General features: G+C 41.7%; 1 protein-coding gene across 1 annotated transcript in view; it reads right to left on the bottom strand.

Moving 5' to 3' along the window:
* LOC126252863 (facilitated trehalose transporter Tret1-like) overlaps positions 1-20924 on the bottom strand; it is a 90901-nt gene that overhangs the window by 37085 nt on the left and 32892 nt on the right. The window contains exon 3 of the mRNA XM_049953818.1: positions 14409-14678. Coding sequence (XP_049809775.1) covers positions 14409-14678 — 270 coding nt within the window. The remainder of the gene's footprint in view (positions 1-14408; positions 14679-20924) is intronic.

Here is a 20924-nt window from a genome sequence, read left to right as displayed (position 1 = left end):
AGAAAGAAAATCCAGTGAATATATTTTAAAACAAATCGGCGAGCACATAAACTTCATAGCAAAATTCTAAAAGGAAAAAGAATTTTCTGGGACAGTTATTTAGTCACACTAAATTTTAAAAATATATTGGAGGAGGGAAAAATAGGATTAGATAAAGTTTATTTTTTTATTTGGAAAACTGTTTTACTGTAATCTCTAAAATAAAGAGAAATGAAAAAGTAATGACATTTTTATACACTGCTGGGAAATAAATGCGTGAAAGCCGGCCGTTGTGGCCGAGCGGTTCTAGGCGCTTCAGTCGGGAACCGCGCGACCGGTACTGTCGCAGGTTCGAATCCTGCCTCGGGCATGGATGTGTGTGATGTCCTTAGGTTAGTTAGTTACGTAGTTCTAAGTTCTAGGGGACTGATGACCTCAGATGTTAAGTCCCATAGTGCTTAGAGCCGTTTGAACCTGAAGTTGACGAGAGGTCTATCACATGTAACTGTATTGAAATCCTAGGTCCCGACTGATTTAACTTTTGCCATGCTTTGCGGCAACTGCACTTTGAAACTACAAATAAGCTTACAAGCAGAAGCGAGAAACCGAAGTTTATACTATACTGGCATTGTACTACTTGTAGGTTTCTGTTCAACGAGTATTGCTAGGAGTGTGGACAGTTTCGAATGATATCTGTGCAGTCCACTGCAGCGCTAATACCTAAACTGACAGTAAACTGCAGACGCAATCAGTCGTTCTTACTGTAATTATGCAATCAAACTAGTTCACTCAGATGCATTTGGATTCTTCACGTTTTAGCGTCGAGGGATTCGAAACAGAAGCAAGCTCGCCAAAAGCATTTGAATGTACAGTGGCGTAATTTTGTGCGGTAGAAAAGGAATCAAAGTGCCTCTAATAATATTTGGCTTTCCGCTGACCATCGGAATATATCTCGAGGTCATCCGCTTACGCAACCGAAACGTAAACAAAAACAGCCAACGCCCTCCAGACTAACGTATTCAGCGATAAAGGCGACGTCGTGTATGATGAAACAAACGCAAATAGCGGCGTACAAAATACGTTGCACATAGACATTACCAGTTGCGCTCATTAACTTCTGCGTAATTATAGAAGGTACGTGGCACGATGTCTCCATAAACAGAGGGAACGCAGCCCACGTCCCGTTGTGAAACCGCTCACTTTACTATAGATTCATTCCTTCACGGTGGTTTGTGAACAGGAAGTTAATGCAATATTATTAGTGATTTGGACTCTATCGTCTCACTTTCCGCAACCAACAGGCTGACAGCTATTTTGGCCAGTATCAACACCTCGAAGGATTTGGCTGGATGCATTCACAGAATACTTGCAATGCTTCTACTGCTGTATTTTCCAAATTATGCACCTAATCTTACGAGAACTACTCGACCCGCAAGGCTGCCTGTCAAACAGCTAACAGGGCAACAAATTTTTTTTATTTTCAGTATTTTACATCCACCGACGCAACATCAAAAAATTATTAATGTAGAGGAATGAAATTTCGGGAATGCATTTGTCCTAGCTAACGTATTTAAGTGATTAATATTAAAGGACAACAGCTTAACGTAAGCGCGAGATAAGGCGTTGCGAATGTGAACTGTTATATTCCAGAATGAGATTTTCACTCTGCAGTGTGCGCTGATATGAAACTTCCTGGCAGATTAAAACTGTGTGCCGGACCGAGACTCGAACTCGGGACCTTTTGCCTTTCGCGGGCAAGTGCTCTACCAACTGAGCTACCCAGGAGGTTTCATATCAGCGCACACTCCGCTGCAGAGTGAAAATCTCATTCTGGAAACATCCCCCAGGCTGTGGCTAAGTCATGTCTCCGCAATATCCTTTCTTTCAAGAGTGCTAGTTCTGCAAGGTTCGCACGAGAGCTTCTGTAAAGTTTGGAAGGTAGGAGACGAGGTACTAGCAGAAGTAAAGCTGTGGGGACGGGGCGTGAGTCGTGCTTGGGTAGCTCAGTTGGTAGAGCACTAGCCCGCAAAGGCAAAAGGTCCCGAGTTCGAGTCTCGGTCCGGCACACAGTTTTAATCTGCCACGAGGTTTCATAACTGTTATATTAATAACCGATGTAGCCACCTGAATGTTGAATGCAAGAATGCAAACGCTCATGCAATGTGTTGTACAGGTGCCGCATGCCACTTTGTGGGATGCAGTTCCATGCCTGCAGACGACGTTGGGTTCCAACAGCGTTATGTGGGCGAGCGTTATCCAGCTGGAATGCTGCTCATGAATGGCAGCACAACAGGTCGAATTACTAGACTGACGTACAAATTTGCATTCAAGGTGCATGGTATAACCACCAGAGTGCTCCTGCTGTGACACGAAATCGCATCGCAGACCATAACTCCATGTGATGGTTCGCGATGTCTAGCACTAAGATTGGTTAGCTGCAGGCTCCCCAGTGTCCTCCTTCTAAGCAACACATGGTCATCACTGGCGCCGAGGCAGAACCAGCTTTCATCAGAAAAAACAATAGATCTCGACCCTGCCCTTCCAAACCCCCTGCCTCTCTTTCCCCCACCCACTCCCCATTCATCGCTGAAGTCGGAAGCGACTGGGGTGGGATCAGTGGAATCTGTCTTTGAAGTAACCGATTTGTAACAGTTTGGTCTGTCACTGCGGTGCCGATTGTTGCTCAGACTGCTGCTACAGATTCAGTACGATGCGCCAGAGCCATACGCCGAACACGATGCTCTTCCCTCTCGGTAGTATCACGTGGCCGTTCGGAACCCGGTCTTCTTGCGACAGTACATTCTCGTGATCACAGCTGCCAGATATCATGTATAGTGGGTACATTCCTGCCAAGTCTTCCTGCAATATTGTAGAAGGAACATTCAGCTTTTCGTAGCCCCATTACACCACCTCGCTTAAACTCAATGAGGTGTTGATAATGGCGTCTTTGTCGCCTTAAAAGTATTTTTGACTAACATCGACTAACCATATCCAATCTCAAAGGTAACTAACGTTCACGACCGTTACAGCGTGTACATAAAGCAAACAGCTTTATCCTCATATTGGCGGTACTAGCGTACCTCTTATGCGAATTGCGCGAAATTTGAAAAGGTATCATCTTTCAGATGTAGAAACACGCTTACCAATTTCGTTATGTGACACAACTCTTTCATGGCGTCGCGACTTTTTTCAATCAGTGTAATTAGTTACCGAATTTCAAATGCTGTCATAATGTACTAGTTAAGAAGCATAATCTGCCGTTAACAGTTAAAAACAATAAGTATGGAAGTTAGATACTTTGTATCATATCTTGAGGCAGCGTGATTCAAGTCGTGCAAATTATCCAGACTGTACTCACCTAACATTTCAAAATGACTGTGCTTAGCAATTTCCAACAAACTTTATACTTTCTTCGACAGAAGTAGTACAATCACGTTGCAATGATATTCTGGATGCGTCTGGAATATAAGGTAAGTCTGATTGATGCTGTCTGAGATAATGATGACATTTTGAAGAGATGTATGGAGAAAGGGACATCATTTCTCTGCAACACTAATGCCTCATAACAGGATATACATTAACAAACTTCACCCGGGGTAATTCGCAACAGTAGGAACACCGCCTCTAGGAAACGAGGCTAACATGTAGAATGCTTTGCTTCTTGTACATTATTAGTGGTATTCTAGTTTCCCGTAGACGGAGGAAAAAACGCAGAAACAGCGGCAGTTGTTATCAGCACAATAGTGGGTAACCTGAAAAATCTTGGTACCCGTAAGTTGTGGTTTCTGGAGATGGTATAATGAAACAGCTTGTAGAGATCTGACAAGAGCACAGCACACTTCTTTTAAGATCATGCATTAACTGCAGAATCCTTATGTTTTGAGTTGTAAGTAGGCTGTTTAGGTTTTTTTATTGGTAACGCCACCTCTGTATGAAAATCACTGGCTGTGCTGTGTGCAGTCTGTGGCTGCTTTGCATTGTTGTAATACTCGCCATTGTAGTGTTAGGCAGCTGGCTGTGAACAGCGCGTAGCGTTGCACAGTTGGAGGTGAGCCGCCAGCAGTGGTGGATGTGGGGAGAGAGATGGCGGAGTTTTGAAATTTGTCATGAACTGCTATATATATATATATATATATATATATATATATATATATATATATATATATATATATATATATATATATATGATGATATCAAGGTAAATACATTGTTTGTTCTCTATTAATATCTTTCATTTGCTAACTATCCCTATCAGTAGTTAGTGCCTTCCATAGTTTGAATCTTTTATTTAGCTGGCAGTAGTGGCACTCGCTATATTGCAGTAGTGGGAGTAACCAAGATTTTTGTGAGGTAAGTGATTTGTGAAACGTATAGGTTAATGTTAGTCAGGGCCATTTTTTGTAGGGATTTTTGAAAGTCAGATTGCGTTGCACTAAAAATACTGTGTGTCAGTTTAAGCACAGTCAGGTATAAATTGTTCAAAAAGGGGACGTTTCATATGGCGACCCTACCAAGAATCGTACTTTAAGAGTTACGAAATGTGTGTATATGCGTGAATGTATCACAATGCTGGCGAAAATTTTTTGGACGCTGTTATATTTATAGGATTTTGTTTCTACACATTTGTAACGCAAATTCTTGGCCTGTGAAATTTTTTATATGAGACTGTCACTGTAGCGGAAACTGGTGTCGTAAATATTTCCGAACGAAAGTTAAGTGACCACCTGCACGTAATGCGTCGCGGGCACCCAGCTGTGTCAGGCGCCTGGAGAAAAAGCCATTAGTGTGTGCCAGAGGCACAGGTAGAAAAAAAAAGGGAGGCCATTATCCTCGCTATTGACGTTCCTTTGTAGAAATCATCGCAAAAACGACACGGTCGAACTTGAAAACATATGATTCCACTGTGGAGCTCTTAATTTATGATATTTACTGAAATGAAATGATGAGAAACATTTCACATCTACTGTCTTTCTAGTTGAAAGATTGTTTACTGCACTATGAAATGCCATATGGCTAGTGAATGACGTTTCACGCCTTGCTTTGCCTATTTTGTTTAATATCTAGTTTCTAGCTGCACTGCAGCATTGGTTAAAATAAAATTTTATAGATGTACTAATATAAATATTTTCTGTCTACAGATCCAGTAAATAATAGTTTTGTGATATATTTCCAAAAAAATGAGGGAGCACAAAAAGACATTTCCCTTCACAGGAACTGCATACATAATTTTCTTTACAATACTTGGTAATTTATTTCATAGAATAAGTTTTTGTGGTGCACCACTTTAATTACATAGACATTAAGATGTGAACAGACATTTCCCTTATCTGCATTGTTGTCTTTAGTGTACTATTTTTTCTGCTTGAGCTTTGTCATGTTTAGATGCTGCTGCTGTTTGCCATGCATAGTGCTACTAAATTTCACTTTGTATTATTCTTTTAAGCCAGTTTTACTACTGATTTATTTTTCTTGTTCGCTGCTCATTGCCTTATATTAGTTGTAATTTATGCTGCTTGCTTTGCCTTTTGTATTTTTTATCATTGCTGTTTGTGTTAATTGTTTTGTGCTGCTGCATTGCCTCGTTCCTTAGTTTAGCATCTGAGCTCAGTAGATTTAAGTTAGCTTAAGAGGGGGTAGACTATATAAGAGAATGAGTTGCGATGAATTGGAAGAAATTCATTGAGAAGTCATACGAAAAAGAATTCAGAAAGCAGGTATAGATACTACTTTTTGGGAATAATGATGAATGAAGGGAGATCTCCAAGAAGTAAAGAAAGTTTTGTTTGCAAAATACTGCAGTAAAACAAACCCTGTCCTTTCCTTGTGTTATCCCACTATGTTTTTGTGTTCCCTTGTGTATTTATGTTTTTCCTGTATTTATATGTTTATCTGATAAGACTTATGTTGTAGAATTTTTCTAATACTAAGCTACATTCACTATGATGAGGAATAGTGTTATCCTCAAATATAATTGGCATTAATAATATGTTATTTACCTTGTAAATATGCTTAGACATTATTTATTTTGTTTTGTTTTAATGCCCATGTGTAAAGTTGATGTTTCAAAAGTTATTCTGATCTTTTATGTATTTACTTATGTCATAATTCCTGTAACACTGATGTATATGTCTATTTCTATTCTTTTGTAAAGCCTGTTTTACTACAAATGTTATCTGTATTGTTATGTTCTTTAATGATGTTTTCTGTATCTTTGTAATTGTATTCTCATGTTATAATATTGTAATTGACACCAGTTCTTCAAATTAAGTATCATTTCACTGCACACGTTTCTGTTGGTCGTAGTATATGGACAATATGTGAGAAGCAGGGACTGTTAGTGTTTGCACGTGTGTTAATAATTCAGCAACGGACTGGATAACAGCATTGCTGGTTCTAAGGACAATTCCAAAAACTTTGTGAGTGCACAAGTGGTGGTTATGGACTTGCTATATTATCCGCAAGACTCTTCAATGATGATTGTGCACCTGCACAGTCACAACAGATGGCTGCTGGCCATCTCTACAAGGACTGCAGTGGGTCTGCACCTCTGGTGGCCCACCAGTACCGTAATCTCTACCAGGACTACAGTGGGTCTGCTCTGTGATGACCTACCAAACAATATTCTTCAAAACTTCGATTGACTCCGCTGTGGGTTTGGTCTGTTGTGGCCCATTACCTGTCAGCATGTCAAGAGTCAGCACTGTCTTTCCGTTGGAAGGACAACACTACTTCTTCAAGACTGCATGGAAATCCACTACTTCTGTGTGCAATTTCTTTTACTAATGAGACTTTGTGAAAAAAAAACTGTAATTACTATTATGATGAATGATCAGGACTATCTTTATGGACTGTGAGAAAATTTTAGCTTTTGACCAACATTGTATCAATAAGTGTGTGCAATTGATATCTTTGTTATTGTAATTATAAAATTTTTTTATCAAATCATTATTGGCCACTGTCCAAAACAATTTGTAAAATTTTTTGTGGGGAGCATGGGGGCTATGTAAGTAGGCTGTTTAGGTTTTTTTATTGGTAACGCCACCTCTGTATGAAAATCACTGGCTGTGCTGTGTGCAGTCTGTGGCTGCTTTGCATTGTTGTAATACTCGCCATTGTAGTGTTAGGCAGCTGGCTGTGAACAGCGCGTAGCGTTGCGCAATTGGAGGTGAGCCGCCAGCAGTGGTGGATGTGGGGAGAAAGATGGCGGAGTTTTAAAATTTGTCATGAACTGCTATATATATATATATATATATACAGGGCGTTTCAAAAAGAAAGAGCAGATTTCAAACATTTATTTCTCAAAAACTACAAATGATAGAAACACAATTCAAACGTTTCTTGTCAGAGAAAGGTTCAAAGTTTTTCAATGGTCCGCGCAGAAGTTCCATGCAAATCCGCAGTGGCGCTGGCGTTTGTTTGTGGGAAAATGGCGACGACACCACAGGAACGATCATTTTGTGTGCTGCAATTTGCAAAGTTAGAGTCCATTGTTGGTGTGCAACGTGCATTCCGCCGTCAATTCAACAAACAGCCGCCTCGTCATAAGCAAATTTATGAGTGGCATCACAGATTCGTAGAAGATGGTTGCATCTGCAAGCGAAAAAGCACGGGTCGTCCACGCACATCGGATGAAAATGTCGAGCGTGTCCGTGCAGCTTACGAAAGGAGCCCTAGAAAATCCACGGCACGGGCAAGTCACGAACTAAACATGTCTAAAACAACGGTATGGCGCGTTCTGAGTAACCGTCTGCACATGAAGCCGTACAAACTGCAGTTATTGCAAGCATTGCGTCCTGACGACCACAACAAAAGGTTCGAATTTTCAACTGCAATTCTACAGGACATGGAAGAGGACAATTTTGCCGAACGATTAATTTTTTCAGATGAATCAACGTTTCACATTTCTGGTAAAGTTAATCGGCATAACGTACGAATTTGGGCGAGTGAAACTCCGAGGGACGTTATTCAACATGAAAGAGACTCACCAAAGGTTAACGTCTTTTGTGCAATTTCGGTAAACAAAGTTTATGGACCTTTCTTTTTCATGGAGAAAACTATCACAGGAACCATTTACCTGGACATGTTAGAAAACTGGCTATTTCCTCAACTTCAGGAAGATTCAAATCACTTCATCTTCATGCAAGATGGCGCCCCACCACACTTCTCTGAACCTGTACGACGGTACCTAAATAACACCATTCCAGGACGGTGGATTGGAAGAGCAGGAGCACAAGATCAATGTCATCGTCTGTGGCCTCCCAGGTCACCAGACCTTACTCCCTGCGATTTTTATTTGTGGGGGTACATAAAGGACTGTGTTTATGTCCCACCTATGCCCGCTACTCTTCAAGAGGTACGACATCGAATTGTTGCGGCCGTGAATTCGGTAACTAAAGACCAGTTGCGTCGTGTGTGGCAAGAAATGAGATACCGGTTTGATATTTGTCGTGTAACAAATGGTGCTCATATTGAGGTACAGTTTTGATATTTGTTGTGTAACATTTGGTACTCATATTGAGTGAAGGACCGTTGGAATTGTGTTTCTATCATTTGTAGTTTTTGAGAAATAAATGTTTGAAATCTGCTCTTTCTTTTTGAAACGCCCTGTATATATATATATATATATATATATATATGATATCAAGGTAAATACATTATTTGTTCTCTATTAATATCTTTCATTTGCTAACTATCCCTATCAGTAGTTAGTGCCTTCCATAGTTTGAATCTTTTATTTAGCTGGCAGTAGTGGCGCTCGCTGTATTGCAGTAGTGGGAGTAACCAAGATTTTTGTGAGGTAAGTGATTTGTGAAACGTATAGGTAAATGTTAGTCAGGGCCATTCTTTTGTAGGGATTTTTGAAAGTCAGATTGCGTTGCGCTAAAAATACTGTGTGTCAGTTTAAGCACAGTCAGGTATAAATTGTTCAAAAAGGGGACGTTTCAGAGTGTGAGTGTACAACTGTCTGATGAAAAGTACACTGGCGTCCAAAATCAAAGAAACAAACCAAAATTTTGCAAGGTTGCGTTTATTTTGCGACACAACAGTATAATCAAGTGATAGTGAAGTACAAACACCTTAACAGGATATGTCGACCTCGAAAAAGAGTTAGACAATGTCTAATAATAAATCTGCAGGCGTTCGTGGCCGTTGTCATCTTCTGGATTGTTACGCCGCGTCATATTTCTTCTAAACTATCGACGTTTCGAACCTTCTGCTGGGGTCTTGTGGTGTCCACTGTGTACTGTATGGTGTCCACCACAAGATCATGAGAGATCCCAGCAGAGCTGTCGAAACGTCGATCGTTTAGCAGAAATATGGCGCGGCCTAATAACCCAGAAGATTTTAACTTCAGTGTTTAACACTGTAAGATGTTCGAAATTCTCAAAAATTAGGTGGAAGATACAGAGAAAGACGGTTAATAAACAATATTTATAAGATCCAAGAACGAATAATAACAATTGAAGACTGCTACAGTCGCAGGTTCGAATCCTGCCTCGCGCATGGATGTGTGTGATGTCCTTAGGTTAGTTAAATTTAAGTAGTTCTAAGTTTAGGGGACTGACGATCTCAGATGTTACGTCCCATAGTGCTTAGAATCATTTGAACCATTTGAACAGTGGAAGACAAAGAAGGAAGTGTTCGCATTAAGAAGGGCGAAGACGGGGATGCAGCCATAGTCCCGTATTGTTCAACTTGTTCATCGAAGAAGCGATGACGGAAATAAAATGTATGTTTAGGAGTCGAATTAAAATGCGGGGTGAAAGGATGTTAATGATAAGATTCGCTGATGACATTGCTATCTGCAGTGCAGCGAGAAAGAATTACAGGGGATACTGAAGGAAATGAACGGTCTGCTGAGCAAAGAATATGTACAGAGTAAATCGAAGAAAGACGAACGGGTGAGACATAGCAGAAATGAGATTAGCGACAAAATTATCACCAAAACTGGGGATCGCGAAGTAGACAAAGTGAAGGAGTTCTGCTGCCTTCGAAACAATCGTATGAGGGAAGAAGGAAAAGTAGAACGTAACAAACAGAGTATCACAGGTGAAAAGGGCATTCCTGGCCAAAAGAAGTCTACTAGTATCAAACATTGGCCTTAATTTGAGGAAGAAATTTACGTCTGGAGAACAGCATTGTATGAAAGGGAATCATAGACAGTGAGGAAGATGGGAGGAAAAGAATCAAAGCATTTGTGATGTGGTGCTATGGAAGAATGTAGAAAACTAGATGAACTGATGAGATAAGAAATGAGGAAGTTTCCTGCAGAATCAGTGAGGACAGTAATTGTGGGACACACTGACAGGAAGAAGGGACAGGGTGACAGGACATGCGTTAAGTCATCGGGGAATAGCTTCTGTGGTAGAGTCCACGCAAGATACGATGGTAGATGGGCAGTGGTCGCTTTTCGTCCAAAGCGCCGGGCGAGTTCATTCGTTTGTTTGGAAGGGGAGGCTGACAGTGTTCGCCACCTTTCGGCCAGTCGGCGATGGCAGAATCGAGGCGCACACCCAGCAATCGGCCTCAAAAGGTTTTACAGAAACTATTCGGTAAAAAATTTCATTTTTGCTCTACTTGTAACTTTATATGTCAAGTTCATGATGGTGTGCCCATCACTTCGTTAACGGTCATAGTTATTGTGATATTTACGCGGAAGTAGGACACTGCGCGAAATTCGAAATAATTTGCAATGAAAAACAGAGGTCACTATGCATTTGCGTTTGCTGTATATTACATAACAAGTTGCTACATATGAAATTTAGCTAACGTACAGTACTGAATTTTTCTTTAGAGTTGGGTGGAGGTTTCTCTCTGTCACCTATCTCGATAAAGTTGATCTGACGTAGTGCGATCATTTGCGATCGCGCCGCTCCAGCGACAAGGCCAGAGTGAAATATTCACAACATTTCTCATATTTCATAAACGGTTTGAGATATCAAAATCAGATTTTGGCAGATGATAGCAAGCAAGAAGTAGAGTGAAACCTCCTGACAGATTAAACCTGTGTGCCGGACCGAGACTCGAACTCGTGACCTTTGCCTTTCTCAGGCAAGTGCTCTACCATCTGAGGAGCTACCATAGTACGACTCACGCCCGGTCCTCACAGCTTTACTTCTGCCAGTACCTCGTCTCCTACCTTCCAAACTTTACAGAAGCTCTCCTCCAAACCTTGCAGAACTAGCACTCCTGGAAGAAAGCATATTGCGGAGACATGGCTTAGCCACCAGCTACGGTATGTTTCCAGAATGAGATTTTCGCTCTGCAGCGGAGTGTGCGCTGATATGAAACTTCATGGCAGAGTCTCAGTCCCACACACAGTTTAATCTGCCATGAAGTTTCATATCAGCGCACTCTCCGCCGCAGAGTGAAAATCTCATTCTTGAAACATCCACCAGGCTGTGTCTAAGCCATGTCTCCGCAATATCCTTTCTTTCAGGAGTGCTACTTCTGCAAGGTTCGCAGGAGAGCTTCAGTATTTGGAAGGTAGGAGACGAGGTACTGGCAGAAGTAAAGCTGTGAGGACGGGGGCGTGAGTCGCGCTTGGGTAGCTCAGTTGGTAGAACATTTTCCCCGGGAAAGGCAAGGGTCCCGAGTTCGAGTCTCGGTCCGGCACACAGGTTTAATCTTCCAGGGAATTTCATATCAGCGCACACTCCGCTGCAGAGTGAAAATCTCATTGAAGAAGAAGAGTATTTTTCCATACGGTTATTATGCAAAATTTCATTATATAACGTGTTATTCCACTAACTACAGACTTTTTAAGGGCCATCGATAGCTGATGAAACGAGAAACGTTATATGTTTTGGATCAAAATAAGTGAAGACATTACACATTTATTTTGCACCGAGGATATGCTTTTTGTAAGATACTGACCTTACGTGTACTCAGTTCCTTAGTTAATAAATTTAGTAAACCACTGTTTCAGAATTCTCTCGCAGTTGCGTCTGCAAAACATATTGGCGAGGTCGGACTGCGTAAACTCCTCTGTGTTTTGTCAGAAGAAGCAAATTTTAACACGATAGCCAGAATAATTTGTAGGTTTTACTCACAATTGGCCATTCGTAATGCTCCCTTTGAAAGTTACAAATGGTTAACAAGTCAAAGCAGAGGTGACACATTCTTTTTGAATGGTCACCATGCAAGCGCGGGCATAGATGTGTCCCACTTAATATTTAGAAAAAAATGTTTGTGTAGGCTTCAGTTCAGACCGTTGCTTCCCCTCCAGCTATCGGCATTTTCTCTATAGCGCCTGGCCGTAGCCCCCACTACTACCGCCCACCCCAGAGTTGCCCTGCCTTCTGCACTTATGGCGGCCACGGTATTCTGTGCGGGCTCTACTAAACGGAGCTGTAGATACCAAAAAACTGTAGGGAAAGGCCGAGAATGCAGTTGTTGTTGTTGTTGTGGTCTTCAGTCCAGAGACTGCTTTGATGCAGCTCTCAATGCTACTCTATCCTGTGCAAGCTTCTTCATCTCCCAGAACCTACTGCAGCCTACATCCTTCTGAATCCGCTTAGTGTCTTCATCTCTTCGTCTCCCTCTACGATTTTTACCCTCCATGCTGCCCTCCAGTACTAAATTGGTGATCCCTTGATGCCTCAGAACATGTCCTGCCAACCGACCCCATCTTCTACTCAATTTGTGCCACAAACTCCTCTTCTCCCCAATTCTATTCAATACCTCCTCATTAGTTATGTGATCTACCCGTCTAATCTTCAGCATTCTTCTGAAGCACCACATTTTGAAAGCTTCTATTCTCTTCTTGTCCAAATTATTTATCGTCCACGTTTCGCTTCCATACAAATACTTTCAGAAACGACTTCCTAACACTTAAATCTATACTCGATGTTAACAAATTTCTCTTCAGAAACGATTTCCTTGCCATTGCCAGTCTACATTTTATATCCTCTCTACTTCGACCAACATCAGTTATTTTGCTCCCCAAATAGCTAAACTCCTATACTACTTTAAGTCTCTCATTTCCTAATCTAATTCCGTCAGCATCACCCGACTTAATTCGACTACATTGCATTATCCTCGTTTTGCTTTTGTTGATGTTCATCTTATACCCTCCTTTAAAGACAAGCCGTCCGTGGTGGTCTCGCGGTTCTAGGCGCGCAGTCCGGAACCGCGCGACTGCTACGGTCGGCAAACCTCAAAGTTTTTATTTCTTCTCCATGGATTTTGATACCTAATCCGAATTTTTCTTTTGTTTGCTTGCTTAATATACAGATTGAATAGCATCGGGCAGAGGATACAACGCTGTCTCACTCCCTTCCCAACCACTGCTTCACTTTCATGTCCCTCGACTCTTATAACTGCCATCTGCTTTCTGTACAAATTGTAAATAGCCTTTCGCTCCCTGTATTTTACCACTGCCATCTTCAGAATTTGAAAGAGAGTATTCCAGTCAACCGGCCGGTGTAGCCGTGCGGTTCTAGGCGCTTCGGTCTGGAACCGCATGACCACTATGGTCGCAGGTTCGAATCCTGCCTCGGGCATCTATGTATGTGATGTCCTTAGGTTAGTTAGGTTTAAGTAGTTATAAGTCCTAGGGGACTGATGACCACAGATGTCAAGTCCCATAGTGCTCAGAGCCATTTGAACCATTTAGTATTCCAGTCAACATTCTCAAAAGCTTTCTCTAAGTCTACAAATGCTAGAAACGTAGGTTTGCCTTTCCTTAATCTATTTTCTAAGATAAGCCGTAGGGTCAGTGTTGCCTCACGTGTTCCAACATTTCTACGGAATCCAAACTGATGTTCCCCGAGGTTGGCTTCTATCGGTTTTTCCATTCGTCTGTAAAGAATTGGAGTTAGTATCTTGCAGCTGTGACTTATTAAACTGATAGTTCGGTAATTTTCACATCTGTCAACACCTGCTTTCTTTGAGATTGGAATTACTATATTCGAAGTCTGAGCGTATTTCGCCTGTCTCAAACATCTTGCTCACCAGATGGCAGAGTTTTGTCAGGACTGGGTCTCCCAAGGCTGTCAGTAGTTCTAATGGAATGTTGACTACTCCCAGGGCCTTGTGGAGTATATACAACAAATAATGCAAAAAAAATGGTTCAAATGGCTCTGAGCACTATGGGACTTAACATCTGTGGTCATCAGTCCCCTAGAACTTAGAACTACTTAAACCTAACTAACCTAAGGACATCACACACATCCATGCCCGAGGCAGGATTCGAACCTGCGAGCGTAGCGGTCACGCGTTTCCAGACTGAAGCGCCTAGAACCGCACGGCCACCCAGGTCGGCAACAAATATTTGAGGATATCGAGAGTCATGGCAGTGGCCCACATCAAACCAGTCGGAGAACTGATGAGGTAAAGAAAAAAGGTTTTGAAACAGGCACACGGTTGCAGAGTGAAATATTCCGCGTGGTGACGCCTGTTGACGTCTGCCTACAGGGCGTAGTTACCTGCATGTCGCTGAACTCAGCGGAGATGTCCTCGTCGTCTCCGCGGACGGCCCGGAGCGCCCGCTCGGCGGCCTCGTCGTTGCCCTGGTAGAGGAAGAAGTATGGCGACTCGGGTCGGGTGAAGAAGACGGCGGCGAAGACGGCCGGCACGGCGACGCAGACGGCGGCCAGCGCGTGGTACGTCACGTACGGACCCACCACGTAGATGAGCAGCATGCCCACCGATACCTCCAGCTGCAGCAGCGACCCCAGCGCGCCGCGCACCGACGCCTGCGACACGTGGCGGTGAGTAAGCGAACCACACACACACATGGAAGAGTAGAAAAAACTAAAACATCGGCGACGGTACGTGCGAGTGAACGAAAGACATATAGTCTACAGGGCGACTCAGGCGCCCCTGCCGCTGTCATTTTATGCAACCCGCATACTTACAACTGGTCTTCCTAAATCACTGCGAGGTTTTCATCATAGAGTAAATATCTCTGGAGTGAGCATTCACATGCGCAGAACAGATTTTGTGTTGTCAACATACATTGCCGGCCTGGTCACGTGTTCTCGGGACGTCGTGTGTTTGTCCGTATAGCACCCTGTATATTTCGAATGTCACTACATCCCTAGTACAGACGGATTCTTTTCGTACGTGTCGTGGATTATTTATATATGTTGCGCAGACATTTTAACAGTATCTCTTTGATACCGGGAATAAACCAGCTTCGTAAATTTTAAGGGCAAGTGATATTGCATTCTGCTTCTTTGCGATAGGTGTCACAGTTCAGATGCACTCGATTTTTGGTAGTTTTCGTTATGATACGGCACTTTATAGTATTACAGAGCCTGACGTACATTTTTGCAGTGATAGTCTTGCAAAACGACTTGACAGTACGTTAGTACTTTTGCAAGTGTCCGAAAAACACAGAATTTGCCTCACATTAATGATTACATCCCTGCTAAGTCGTCCTTTTTTATGCTATTTCTGCGTATTTATTTTCTCGTTTTTGCGACCTAAAGCACAATTTTTCTTACTGATGACACTTTGAAGTGTTTATTTAACGCATTTTACGTACTTGCTCCCAGTTTATTAAATAAATACTAGACTGAGTAAGAAGGGGAAAAGGGCGATCGGAGTATAAATGTACTGTAAAGCAAATACAGTTGGTCATGTAACAGTCAACCCATATAACACCATTAAGGGAAGTGGAAAGTGACACAAATGAAAGAGTTTGGGGACATGTTCACTAATGTTTTACGCTTCTTAATCAAATGGTGAAGATAATAAATTGAAGGCAAAATACACCAAAGTAGATGAATGTGTACTTCGATTAGCTACACTATTGTGTTTTTTACTTGATTTGTACAGAAAATGTATTTACGCTGAATGCAGAAACTGGTAGTAGGTGCTGTGGAAAATTAAAAATAGTTGGTATAGCATCTACATGCAGCCACACACGTCACAAATTTTCTCTTTCTAAATATTCCTCTTCAAAGTGTTTTGAACATACTTTGGAATATTTTGTGGGGGCAAAATTACTCCTCCTTATTTTATGGAGCCACATCTTTACTCGTTGTTCATCCTCTGGGAAACTAAAATATAAATCACACATAATCATTCTCCATGTCCTAGACACACTTAACACGGTCTCCTACTGTAACTTTATAGTAAACAAAAATGTTTGGACACTCATATTATACGAAGACAACTACAGACTCCCACTTTATTGAATTTATCTGTATCCCGCCTTTCAAATCTATATACATAATCGATAAGTCACTGATAAATGCATGGACGATAGTATTTGCTGAAACAACTAACCATTCCCTTTCCTGTTCCTTCAGAAAATTTACGAGAGGAAGCGATTGTTTGTAAGCTTTTGCACGAGCCGTAATATATACAGGGTGTTTCAAAAATGACCGGTATATTTGAAACGGCAATAAAACTAAACGAGCAGCGATAGAAATACACCGTTTGTTGCAATATGCTTGGGACAACAGTACATTTTCAGGCAGACAAACTTTCGAAATTACAGTAGTTACAATTTTCAACAACAGATGGCGCTGCAGTCGGGGAAACTCTATAGTACGATATTTTTCACATATCCACCATGCGTAGCAATAATATGGCGTAGTCTCTGAATGAAATTACCCGAAACCTTTGACAACGTGTCTGGCGGAATGGCTTCACATGCAGATGAGATGTACTGCTTCAGCTGTTCAATTGTTTCTGGATTCTGGCGGTACACCTGGTCTTTCAAGTGTCCCCACAGAAAGAAGTCACAGGGGTTCATGTCTGGCGAATAGGGAGGCCAATCCACGCCGCCTCCTGTATGTTTCGGATAGCCCAAAGCAATCACACGATCATCGAAATATTCATTCAGGAAATTAACGACGTCGGTCGTGCGATGTGGCCGGGCACCATCTTGCATAAACCACGAGGTGTTCGCAGTGTCGTCTAAGGCAGTTTGTACCGCCACAAATGCACGAAGAATGTCCAGATAGCGTGATGCAGTAATCGTTTCGGATCTGAAAAATGGGCCAATGATTCCTTTGGAAGAAATGGCGGCCCAGACCAGTACTTTTTGAGGATGCAGGGACGATGGGACTGCAACATGGGGCTTTTCGGTTCCCCATATGCGCCAGTTCTGTTTATTGACGAAGCCATCCAGGTAAAAATAAGCTTCGTCAGTAAACCAAATGCTGCCCACATGCATATCGCCGTCATCAATCCTGTGCACTATATCGTTAGCAAATGTCTCTCGTGCAGCAATGGTAGCGGCGCTGAGGGGTTGCCGCGTTTCAATTTTGTATGGATAGAGGTGTAAACTCTGGCGCATGAGACGATACGTGGACGTTGGCGTCATTTGGACCGCAGCTGCAACACGGCGAACGGAAACCCGAGACCGCTATTGGATCACCTGCTGCACTAGCTGCGCGTTGCCCTCTGTGGTTGCCGTACGCGGTCGCCCTACCTTTCCAGCACGTTCATCCGTCACGTTCCCAGTCCGTTGAAATTTTGCAAACAGATCCTTTATTGTATCGCTTTTCGGTCGTTTGGTTACATTAAACCTCCGTTGAAAACTTCGTCTTGTTGCAACAACACTGTGTTCTAGGCGGTGGAATTCCAACACCAGAAAAATCCTCTGTTCTAAGGAATAAACCATGTTGTCTACAGCACACTTGCACGTTGTGAACAGCACACGCTTACAGCAGAAAGACTACGTACAGAATGGCGCACCCACAGACTGCGTTGTCTTCTATATCTTTCACATCACTTGCAGCGCCATCTGTTGTTGAAAATTGTAACTACTGTAATTCCGAAAGTTTGTCCGCCTGAAAATGTACTTTTGTCCCAAGCATATTGCAACAAACGGTGTATTTCTATCGCTGCTCGTTTAGTTTTTATTGCCGTTTCAAATATACCGGTCATTTTTGAAACACCCTGTATTATATAGTCATAAAATCGTAGAAAAGTAGGTCTACAGAATCAAGCCTTAATTATAATGCGTCTCGAAATTTTTAAACATAGTACCCATGAGAAGTTACTATCCCTCCTTTCACATATTTTTCTTTGCATCCGTAGCAACACCAGTAATTCACCATCGCTATTACACTATCAACTAACGGTGAAAACACAACAAAAACTCTTGATATTATAAACTTAAAACTCTGAGGAAAGCACACACGCACAGCGAAGTCCCGAAAACACGTGACAATCCTGGTTTAATATTGAGAACATGTGCAGAACGCAATGCTCACTCCAGAGATAATTACTCTATGGTTTCATATGAGGTGCGACAATAAAGTAATGAGACTGATTTTCTTTGCAAGATGTGGCAACCCTGCAGGCTTGCGTAGGCACAATATCTTTGACCTTGGTCTATAAGCTACTTCTAGTCCAAGCGGGACATCATTGCAACCCATCAGTCGTGAGTTGTGCTGTAATAAGTTAACATGTGTTTGCGTCTCTTAGATTAGATTAGTTTTTCGTTCCATAGATCGGTGCTGCGGAGATCCTCGTGGATATGGAACATGTCAAATTTTTTTTTACTTGTTTTTAAGCTGAAATAACAATACTAATAGTATGAGTATATACAATACATCATTTGTTTCTATTAAAAAATTCGTCAATGGAGTAGAAGGAGTTGGCCACTAGTAAATCTTTCAATCTCCTTTCAAACTGATCTTTATTTGTAACTACATTTTTTATGTTTGCTGGCAAATTATTGAAGATGAGTGTTCCTCAGTAGTGGACCCCTTTTTGAACTAAAGTAAGTGCTTTTAAGTCCTTGTGCAGATCATTCTTGTTCCTGGTACTGTATGTACGAATTGAGCTGTTTGTTGGAAAAAGAGATATATTATTTAGGACAAATTTCATTAAGGAGTAAATATACTGAGAGGCAGTAGTTAGTATACCCAGTTTTTTGAAGAGGTTTCTACAGGACGTCCATGAATTTATTCCATAAATAATACGTATTACACGCTTTTGGACTCTGAAACCTTTTGTTTGACTTGAAGAGTTACCCCCAAAATATTATACCATACGACTTTATGGAATGCAAGTAGGCAAAGTGTGCAAGCTTTTTCATTTTTATGTCGCCTTTATCTGCTAACATTCGAATTGCAATTGCAGATTTGTTAAGCCGTTTCTGCAGTTCTGTGGTGTGCTCCTGCCAAATAAATTTATTATCAAATTGTAATCCCAGGAATTTAAGACTGTCAACCTCTTCTATCTGCTCTTCTTCATACTTTATGCATATGCTGGGTGGAAACCTCTTACAGGTTCTGAACTGCATATAGTGAGTCTTTTCGAAGTTTAATGTCAGTGAGTTGGCTTTAAACCATTTACTAATATCCATGAAAATATCATTAGATCTTTCGAGAACTACACTCGACATACTATTTATTGCAATACTTGTCTCATCTGCAAACAAAACGAACTCTGCTTCTGGCAGTGTAACTGATGAGATATCATTAATGTACACAAGAAAAAGCAATGGCCCTAAGATGGATCCTTGTGGGACACCACATGTAATTTCTTCCCATTCTGATGATGACTGATGACTTAATTCACTAGTCCCTTGCACTGACACCCTTTGTTTCCTGTTAGCGAGGTATGACTTGAACCATTTTGCAGCACTGTCCATGACACCATAGAATTCTAATTTATTTAAATGGATGTTGTGGTTCACACAATCAAGTGCCTCTCGTCACGGAAATGGAACCGCATAATATTGCCCAACGGTATGCCATTTCTTTTTGCGTTAAATTGAGTGAAAACGCGACGACAACTTACGGTAAGCTTCAGAAGGCTTTTGGAGAGGAGGTTATGTAAAGAGCTCAAGTTTTTCGTTGGTATAAAATGTTTAGTGAAGGCAGAACGAATGCTGAAGGTGAAGGCCGCAATGGATGACCATCAACCACACGGACAGATGACAACTTGGCCAGGGTGCGTGAACTCGTATGATCTGATCGAAGATTATCCGTGAAAATGATTGAAGAATAACTGAACATCAATCGAGAAACAGTTTGTCTAATAATAACTGAAGATCTTGGTATGAGAAAGATTTGTGCAAAAATGGTCCCCAAAAATCTCACTCCACAACAGCGAGAAACTTGGAAAAATGTGGCAGCCGATCTGTTAGAGCAAACGCAAATCAATCCAGAATATTGTTGAGCCGTTTTATCACTGGTGATGAAAGTTTGTTTTTTCAGTACGATCCAGAGACAAAACGCCAAAGTTCGCAATGGTGCTCAAAGGGATCACCCAGACCAAAAAAAGCTTGCATGTCAAAGTCAAAAGTGAAATGCACGCTTGTGTGCTTCTTTGATTCCAAGGGAATTGTTCATAAAGAGTGTGTGCCTCCTGAACAAGCAGTTAACCAATATTACAACAAAGAAGGAGTTCTTCGTGTCTGTGCCAACATTGCTGACAATTGTATTCTGCATCACGATAATGCGCCATCCCATACTGCTCCGTCAGTACAGCAATTTTTAACTCAAAACAAATTTCAGTACTACCACAGCCACCTTATTCACCAGTTATCGCTCTGTGCGACTTTTTTCTATTTCCAAGAGTCAAAACGGCGGTCTAGGGACACCATTTTCAAACAACACAAGATGTCCAAAAAGCTGTGACGAGGGTCTTAGAGGATATTACAGAAGATGAGTTCCAGAAATGTTACCAACAATGGCAGAAGCGCTGGAAAAAGTGTGTGTAATGAGAAGGGAACTACTTTGAAGGAGACAGCACTAAACTTGAGTAAAACGGTAAGCAACATTTTTTTTCACATCAGTCTCATTACTTTATTGCCGCACCATGTATTCCATCGCTCGCTACGCGCAAACTATTAGTCCTACAGAAAAAGACGAACAGGACCTTTTGTAGGAAATTTAATGCAGTTAAATTTTGGACTGGTACACGTTTGTGCTGATGGTTTTCGAGATATTCAAAAATACGTACAGGAGTGACCTTCAAACGCATCCCCTTTCCCACACCCATCCCCCCCCCCCCCCACCGGTCAG

The sequence above is a fragment of the Schistocerca nitens genome, chromosome 4 (assembly GCF_023898315.1).
Source record: "Schistocerca nitens isolate TAMUIC-IGC-003100 chromosome 4, iqSchNite1.1, whole genome shotgun sequence".
Taxonomy (NCBI): Eukaryota; Metazoa; Arthropoda; class Insecta; order Orthoptera; family Acrididae; genus Schistocerca; species Schistocerca nitens.
Note: the sequence above shows the minus strand (reverse complement) of the source record. Positions and strands in the feature narration are given on the sequence as shown.